Below are 9,503 nucleotides of genomic sequence, written 5' to 3'. Positions count from 1 at the left end.
CTACAATTAAGAGAACAGTTGTTGCCTTGGCACTAAAATACTGAGGAGAAAATAAACTTTTCTTTGATATAGGCAGAGTACTGAATATGCATACTAAAAACACAAAGGGCAATTTGACAGTAGAGTTGCTTAAAAAAGTAGACTCTTGTTTACTCCAAGATTTCCCAATTGTAATGAATTGCATGACTGGCGTGCTTAAGCCTCCACTGAAACGCCATGTTTCAGTTTCTTCCTCATTCATTTCAGTATGAGGTTGGACTGGAGAGACAATCAAAAAATTTGGAGTGCTAGAAGTATTGAAATACTGCTCCTGAAGTTTAAAGGATCCAAGAACACATTCAGCCACCAGCAGTCACTGTAAGGTAGTTTTGAACTGTTAACTATAGCAACACACGATGATAACTAAAGTTGAAAAAACAGCATTACGTATTTATAAATAAATCCGTTCCTAACTGTATTTCTAGAGCAAAGGCTTGTTATTGATGAAGCAATTTATCAATTCTAAAAGGTGATTGCAACATACATAAGTAAATACAACATTTTCATACAAAATTAAATTTCATAGTGTTCTCCCCCCTCAACATTATCATCCCTATAACTGTACTACAAAAGAAAAAACACTGTGTCAAATTTCATTACATTTCCTACTCAAAGTTTGTTTTATTGATTTCCCAAGACTAAAAATTCCAAACAGAACAGTTTAAGGTCTTTTGAAAGTCTATTAAGAAAGCAGTCATCTAATTGTGTAGTTTGGTGTTTTTTTTCCCACAACAAAGAAGTGCACCTTTGGCATGGGCTGAAATATTCATGCTATCAGTCCAAATAATGAATTGCAGTATGAACTTAGCACAGTTAGATACTTGGATGTGACACACTGCATGGTGAAGCTCATACTGTCCTGTCTCCAGTAGCAATACAGTATTGTTAGTGCTACTTCATCCACCTCTCTGGATTCTGCTCAGGAGATCTCAGTTTGTGTGAGCTAAAGGCACTGTCTCACATCACTCGTAGATCCCTTCCCTTGTTTAAGTGATGCATATTGTGAAATTCATAAACTGGACAGGACTTGAATTGAAAGGACATTCTCAATTAATTGAAATAAATATAAAACTTGTGCAAGTTTTTATGCCCCTACCCAGCACCAAGATTTGGCTCAGTGTTTGGCTGTAGCGTAGTCAAATTCCACTCACTTTTGGCCTCAGTAAGGCTGTTAGCCACAGCACCAGCACCTACTTCCTTAGAAGTGTGACTCAATTAGTGACGTGAGCACTGACAGTGCCTTTTCATATTGTTACAGAATAGTTTGTTCAAAATAGTTTGTTGTTAAGTACACTGTTTAAGCTAAAACATGCTGAGTACTGTTGCTAAGCTGAATCATTCCCCCTATGCATTTCCCAAGCCTAGCGTCTTGTTCAAAGTTGTTCTTTGCTGCCATGTGGAAGCACACATGGTATTTTGACTTCTGAAGATAATTAGGTACTTCAATTTCTCAGAAAATAATGAATTGTTCATTGCAACCTTCAAGAGCAAAAGTAAAAGTATAAACCAGAACAGTAACGTTAAAGGCAGTAAAGAACTTAAAGCAAGTTCTCCAGAGGTAATTCTTCAGGTAAGAGAGCTCAAAGTGGCACAGCTGACAAAATCAAAATTCACCAGTAGGCAACAGACATTTAATAAAAATTCTGAATCATCAGAGGGGTTGAACAGCTAGCCTTGGCCTAGAAACACTATGACAGTGAAGAGGAGATGAACTGGGACAGACATGGAGCAGTTATGCTGGTCATTACTTAGGTGAGAAGATTTGGCCAGTCCATGCTGTACTACAGGTATTTATTATGCTACAGCAAAATTAGGGATGAATGAATCCCTTCCCAATTTCAAGAGAATTACGTGGCACAGAGAACTTTATGTTCTAGTCACTTCACTCAATTTCCCCACCATGCTTCTTCATAGGAAGTGGTAACTGTGTCAATACATTGCTCTTCTACTGGACAGCTACAAAAACAAGCTGTTAACAAGACGGAGCTATATAAAAACACAGTGAAAATTAACATCAAAGAGATTTCTGTGTAGGTGGATTTGGATGAGTGCTATTTATCTCACCAGATCATCCTCCTCAACATAACACTGCAACCAGTCTAGTGCTGAATATGCTTAACAGAAAATAAAGTAACTGCACAAAACAAAATACATACATTAATAAATTGACATTTGTTATCACTGGACTATATGAACACATATCAGTGTCAGATTTTTCTTGTTACCAAAGTCTTAGAGGATAGATGGAGAACTGTGAGCATTGCATTTCAACCAAACTAAAGGCTGTTATTTTTGCTTTTCTGCAATATGCTTTCTAGCAAGGACACTGCATCAATTAGCCTGCATTTGTTGAGTCATCTCTTTAAGACTTTAACCTCTCAGAGTCTGTTTCTGTATAAAACACAGTTCTTAATTCATTACGTTGTATTTAAAGATTTACACAGTATAAATTTCAGCTACTGCAGTAAGCATCCTGACAGTAAAAAAAAACTGCTTTAGGCAATCAGTTACCTTTGGGTTATATGACTATCATAGCAGGGAAAAAGGGTTCAGTTACAAGTATATCAGCTTCACATTTTACTGTGGTATTTCCTGCTGAATACACCAGAAGATGCAACTTCAAGAAGCTGAATTACCTTTTATTGCATAACTGGAAACTTTTTTCAAGAACTTGTGTATACAATTTTGAAGAAGTATGTGACAGTGATGTGAAATACCGAGTGTAGAGACTGACTATCAAACCAATGCAAGTGTATACAGAAGAGCATATGCTGCACTTTTAAACTCTCATGTCTGTGATGCACAAGAAGAGCTCTGTTAAGACAATCTGAATGCATTCTTTGTTATATTAAGTGGATTGCTTGATACAAAAAAAATGTTTTTTGCATTGTATTTTCAGGAATGTTAATTTCTCTTGTTACAATCTTCACTTGGATCTGCTTTGTTGGGCCTCAGATTACATATTGATGTCACTTAAGAAAAGTGATAGATTTGAGCATTTATAAAGTGCCTTTTAGAACAACATTTAACACTATGGCAGTGCTCGACTTTTTGCTAGTTTCAATACTTGTACTGAGCTTTATTACACAGCTGTAACATAACAAGAAGGAATTCTATGATTCTGTCTTCTGTGCTAGCTTTTATCTAGTGGAAAACAAGCTCTACTCTACTTTTATGACACTTTCATATAAATTTTGTAGGTAGTTGTAGTGTGTACATGCTAAATTCTATAACAAATTTAAAGTCTAAGTCAAGGATAACTTTTTTTGCCAGAACATGAGCTTTGAAAAAGAGCATAAGTGAAGTAAATAGAGCCAGAAGTACAGAGCATCTTTGCTGGTGCTCCCTGCTTACTTTGTGATACTGTTTTCCAAGTTCACTACTACAGATAAGAGGTTCTGTTCAGCTTTTAATTCATCACATATTGTCTTATATACCAACTGTGACAGTTACTTTTGAAGTAGTTAGTCACAGTAGGCATTAATTAAGCTTCCAGATGCTTAAATTTTGGATGTTAACAAGCTCACCTTACTTATAACTTTTGCCACTAGCAAACTCAACCCATGCAGAACGATGCCCTAGATCTCAGGAGTTCTTTAGCTTTTCTCGAAAGCCTTGAGTCCTGTAAAGAAAACAGTGTATTAACAGAAAACTGTTTGAATAGCATCCCTGTCATCTCAAATAACCTGAAAACTTTACTCTTATTGAAAAAGAAATGGAATTACTGGGGAGTCCAGACTTACTTTGTGATGAACGATGACATTTAACTTTTCTTTCATTGTGACCAAATGGCACTGTGATCACTACAGTACATAAGGCTTCAGGCACATCTGTCTGAAACTAGAAATACTACAAGAATTATTCTAATGCAAGCAAGTATTTCAGGCAAAAAGCATCAACGACAGCCACAATGCCTGTTCAAATCAAATTTGTTACAGAACTTAAAGTGGCAACACTGTACTGAAAATAAGAAGATAACAAACACTTAGCTTGACATATTTATTTTTCAAGGGTAATAAATAAATGTAAATACACAAATTTGGAAAAAATCTTAGTAACAGAATGTTTTTAAACAACATTCTGCCTTTAAGTCTTCATTACTGTCACTACTGAAATATTCTGTAATTTGCTTAATGTAGACAAGTCATTATGTTGGTGATCCTCCATCACACTAGTTTGTTTGAATAAGTTAGGCTGCTGCAAAGGAAAAAAAGTGGTCAACCTTTGCTTTGATGTAGAAATTTATCTAAACTGCATATATTATGTGTTAAAATGACTTTTCTGGGCATGACTTTACTAGAGAATATAGAGAATTTTTTTACATTTACAATTTACATATTAGAGACCTATCATTCATTACTTCATCTTTATAAAACAAAAATTATAACAAAATTGAAAAACAGAAAAGAAAAAAAAAACATGGAATAAAAAAGTGGTAAAAACTGGCTCTTCATTTAATAAGACATTCTTCCTTTACACATCTAATTTTCATTCTAGGATCATCTCAGCAGTTCTGCTTGAAATAGTTTTAAAGCAGCTTTTGTTGTCAACTTGTGTTTAGACAGCCCCTCTCTTACAGACATTATCCAAAGCCCTGACTGCAGGAATGTCATATCCCACCCAGCTACTTCAGCTGTCCCAGACTCGTGCAAGCAATTGGCTTGTCCAGGAGAAGCAGCTGTTTTCAAAAGTATCTACAAATTGTGAAATACAAATTTTATCAAAAAGGTTCAGCAAGAAGATAACTGTTACTGACTTAACATAAGTGGAAGAGGAGTTGTGGTCCCCTCAAAATTCAGTGAGCATCCCATTCCTGTATTCTATAGATACCAGAAGATGCAACATCTTTGTTTGGTTCCCATAAATTAGAAAAACCTGGTTTCCAAAAATCCTAAATTAGCTATTTAAAACAAAATATTACACCTGGCCGCCTTCCCAAACTATCTCAAGAGATTAGCTTAGCTTTTCTCTCACCCTTCTGAAGTGTGCTTTGTAAGGATATATGATTTAGAAAACAAAGTATGTATTTAATTACATTACACTTGCTCAACTGTACAAGTGAACGTGTTAACGCCATGTTAAAGTTCAAGGTACTTCTGGAAAAAAAGGCAGATAGATAGTTATTTTAACTCTGCATTCTTAGACAGAATAAGGATTATTATGGACCTTCGTGCCCTCTCGCTGTTTACCTATCATATGGAGAGGTCAATAAATAAGTTCCTATCTGGTCCAGTTTACCTACAAGAGGAAAAAAATACTTAAAGGAAAAGAAATGACCTATAAAATTACTTGTTTAACCCTGATAACATCTGAGTTGTCATAACCCAGTTTGTAATTGCAAGAAAAACAAACAATATTCATCTTGCTCATTAATAAATGCCCCATTTTTTAATAACAATTTTTCTATGTGATCAAGTCAAGTATTCTTGGGGCAAGAAAGCTGGCAAAGAGATGCAACAACAGCACTAACACAGTATAAATCTGGGTTCAAAAAACCAAACATACTAGATCCAGAAGCAAAGATATCTGGACACATTGAGGAGGCAACACCCATCTGTTATTTGGGCGCTGATGTCGTGAAGACTGTACCCAGCCTAAGATATAGTTTCATACCATGAAAGTAACACAAGATTCTGTTGTGCTAGTGTACATACTTTAAGAAAAGAGTCTTAAACAAAACCAGTTACCTTCTTTGTTTAGAGTGGAAGATAAAATAGCTTACTGATGTAATACGTAATGGATGTCACTATGACACAAAACTTGCCATAATTTGTGTTTTCAGCTACAAGGTGCAGTATTTCTTATGACTAACTCAAAGCACAGCCACATCCAACTGTGATTTGGAATTCCATCTCAAGCAGCATACACTATGACTTTGAAGAAAGTCTATATGATTGTAACAAAGTCACCCATCTTCTCCTGAAACGTGAACAAAATCTGTGGGGTAATCAGGCACAGGCGGCATGTAACGGGTTTGTCTTCCTTTGTACTCCTTGTTTTTGCTTCTGAGGACATGCACTTGGCTCCATGCTGTCATCCATTTACTGTTACAAGAGAACACAGCTATTCTTCTCTTTTTCTCTCTCTTTCTCTCGAGGCTCCTTACGTTTGCGTTCATTGCTCCCAGATTGCCTTCCACTTGCTGGAGAAGGAGCACCTTGCACCTGCTACGTAGAAAACAAACAAACAGCATTCTGAATAAAACACGATGCTGTAATTATAGTTTGAACAGCTTCAAGTATTACACTTCCATGAAGTTGAATTTAACTAAAACGCAAACAGCAGAACACAGATAGAAGGTCTTTCAGTATGAATTCTACAAAGCCCTCATAGAAGCTTACTTCTGAAAAACAAAATCAATTGAAAATACATTTAAAGTCCTGTGTGTCTCTTCTATTGTGCTTATATATTCAGATCAGTTCTTCCAATAATACAATTTAGAATCAAACATTTTATGGCACTTCAATATTTACTATACTGGAAAATTTTCCCCATTTCATTTATAAAAACACAATCTACATTTGAGAAGTTGTGGACTCAAAATGCTGACTGATGACTAAATGTATTAATGCAGAGTTTTTTTTATAGCCCATTTCCAGAAAGGACTGCAGAAGTTGATGGGTGGTATACAACAAAACACAGCAGAAGTTTTGCTATTTCATTTCATTTAGCTACTATCCACTCACAGCTGCAAATGCCACTACATCCTGTTAAGGAGATTTTTTCTGCCGTTCTGCAATCAGCAGAAGTGAATCTCTCCTTGGACCCCGTTCACATCTTACGAGCAACTACTACTACTGATATTAAAGCAATAAGCTTAATATAGCAGAAATAACAGATCTTTTAACTGTCAGAAATTCTCGTTGTGTGTTTAACAATTAGTGGCAACAGAGGGTTCTGAATTGGCACAGACCATCCAAAGATTCTTCAGATTGCTTCTATATACAAATACGTAATGCATATATTTTGATACAAGAGTGTGTGTTAAGAAAGTCTCAATTAGTTAAGAAATCCCTGATTCCAGAACAACTTTAATACTGTCTCTTGCATTAAAGTTCAGTTATATGACAACTTATACTCTTGTGAATGACATTTTCCAAGCATTCTGAATGGAACTGCTCATGGAGAGGGGGGCTGGGAAGGCATACTACTAGCAACCGTTAATTTCCTATTTTGAAACAGGACAGAATAAATTCACAAGGTGTCACAGACTAAAAATAGTAAAACCACAACCTTCCACAAGACAAAATGAAAACTATCATTGAAAAGCTTCTGCTTGAATACTGTTTTATAAACTGTGTATTTTTAATACAATCTTTGTAACCTAAAGTAGTAACGCATCCCATCATTTTAACTTAAACTGCATAAATGCAACTTTGATTTAGGTTAGAAATAAAGAATTTAATTAGCAGCAACTGCCATATCTGTGTGCATGGTCTTAAGTTCTAAAGGGCTCTTAACAAATACTGCATGTAATGTGAACAGCATCAGTCCTAATCATCTGAGACATTTACAACGCAGATGTGTCTATATAAGTATGAAGTTAATCCTCATTATAACTAGTGGTCATATTCTGTGATAATGCTTCCTTACCTGGACCTGAGCAGCTGCTTGCTCTTGTTCCTGATAGTACTGAGAAGCTCGCCTATCCTCCTCTTCTTGGAGCTTCTTTGCTAGCTCTAGATCGCTGATTCCTTCTGGTATCTGTTCCCAGTTAATCTCTTGATTTTGCTGCTCTTGTTGTAGAGACAAAGCCATCAGATAATCCTAAACAGTAAACCTGTATATTAATGCTTTTTCATATAGAAAAGAGCCAAGTCATGTCAAGTAAATTTTTCAACAAGGGCAGCCATACAGTACCGTTCCCTTTACCCTGGCCATCTACAAATGAAGTTCTGTTTCAGAACCTGATTGTAATCTGAACTGCAGAAATGCTGGGGGAGGGGGAAGGAAGAATTAATACAGTTACTTTACAATTTTCCCCTCAGTGTTCCTATGCCTGAAAAAAAACAAAAACCACAACTGCTTTCAGGTTTAAATTCTTTTACCTTGACCACAGTAAAAGTGTTTAACAGTGTTTAGCTCATGCTAGTTGTAGGTAGAAGTAGTGATTTGAATGCTGTCACAGATAGAGCACTTTACAAATAAGAACTCTGTGATTTGTGATCAATACATCATCTGTCCCCATTGGACTGAACAGTGTTGAGTGAGAATCAATAAGAAACACTGATTCCTAAACCAAGAAGAAAATAATCAAAAATCTTTTTGATGTGTTCAAACAGACAGACAGCACTGACTACTCAAGATACTACTAGCCCTGTTACCTCTACTAGATTTATTCCACAAAAAGATGTACAGTGTTGGAGTCTTTTCAAAAGCATTTGCTTATTCACATCCATTTTAAAGTATTTGATAAAAATAACAGGGATTATGAATTCATTTTCCTTATTTAGGATGTAAGATTTACAAGTGCTCTTGCTGTGCATTTGTGTGTTAGCACAAATAGGTCTTGTCTCAGACAGGACTTCCACAAACTACTACTTGTTAAAAACAAACAATGATCACCATGTGCAATCTGCTATAGCTCTGACCTACATTCAGCAAAGCGGGCATCACAACACAAAGTTCACTTATGACAACACACTGAAATGAATTTATTAGACAGGCTTATAGTTTCAATACTTCTCCTGTTTCCATACTTAAGGCAGATGTGACATTTCTACTCAAAGTTGTTTGAAGAAAGGGATTCTCAAAGATTAAAAGCAGGTTTTCCAAACTATTCATGGTACCAAGCCTCCTCTCCCCTGAAGTCACGAGAGTACTACAAAGCAGCACTTTTGAGAACCTCACTGTGGGTGTATAAGGCATTCTTTTCTAGTTCATAGGTTCATAACATGTATGGCTAGAAATAAATGGTATTTACTAAGTATAATCAGAAGAAAACAGAAAAATACAGTAGAGAGGCACAAATCCAGTACTTGATCTATTTGATCCTGCTGCCCTCTGTAGACAGTTTCAGGGTCTGAAGGAGGCCGTAGGTGGAACTCGGAGTCACAGAAATTTCCATCACCATCCACATTGTGCAAGCTTTCCCAGACAACTTTCTCTTCTGTAAGAAAACCTTGGTCTGTTACCAGCAGGTAAAGTTGACCCTAAGCAGAAAGATGGGAAAACGTGTAAACTTACAGAAATGACTTTTCAGTGTGATAAATTAGCTAATAATTTTTGCTAATTATAACTGTTTCATTCCAGTAGAACATTAATTTTTATTTTTTTAGTGAAATATAAATTTAAATGGCTCCATATATAGCATTAAGAGACTAGATACTAGTATCATTGCTAAAATAGCAACCATATTTAATTTCTGTATTACGTATCTTACATTTTTTTCCGCTATTACATTAATTTATACTGAATATTGAAATTTAATGTAAAGAAGCAAACATAACCCTTGTCAACTCCTT

General features: G+C 35.8%; 1 protein-coding gene across 1 annotated transcript in view; it reads right to left on the bottom strand.

Annotated features, from left to right (window-relative positions):
• Positions 1 to 4,024: 4,024 nt before the first annotated feature.
• Positions 4,025 to 9,503, bottom strand: part of MINDY2 (MINDY lysine 48 deubiquitinase 2) — a 30,521-nt gene continuing 25,042 nt past the window's right edge. The window contains exons 7-9 of the mRNA XM_052672565.1: positions 9,018 to 9,191; positions 7,633 to 7,806; positions 4,025 to 6,206 (exon numbers count right to left, since the gene is read on the bottom strand). Coding sequence (XP_052528525.1) covers positions 6,087 to 6,206; positions 7,633 to 7,806; positions 9,018 to 9,191 — 468 coding nt within the window. The 3' untranslated portion in view covers positions 4,025 to 6,086. The remainder of the gene's footprint in view (positions 6,207 to 7,632; positions 7,807 to 9,017; positions 9,192 to 9,503) is intronic.

The sequence above is a fragment of the Tympanuchus pallidicinctus genome, unplaced genomic scaffold, assembly GCF_026119805.1.
Source record: "Tympanuchus pallidicinctus isolate F22 unplaced genomic scaffold, pur_lepc_1.0 scaffold12, whole genome shotgun sequence".
Taxonomy (NCBI): Eukaryota; Metazoa; Chordata; class Aves; order Galliformes; family Phasianidae; genus Tympanuchus; species Tympanuchus pallidicinctus.
Note: the sequence above shows the minus strand (reverse complement) of the source record. Positions and strands in the feature narration are given on the sequence as shown.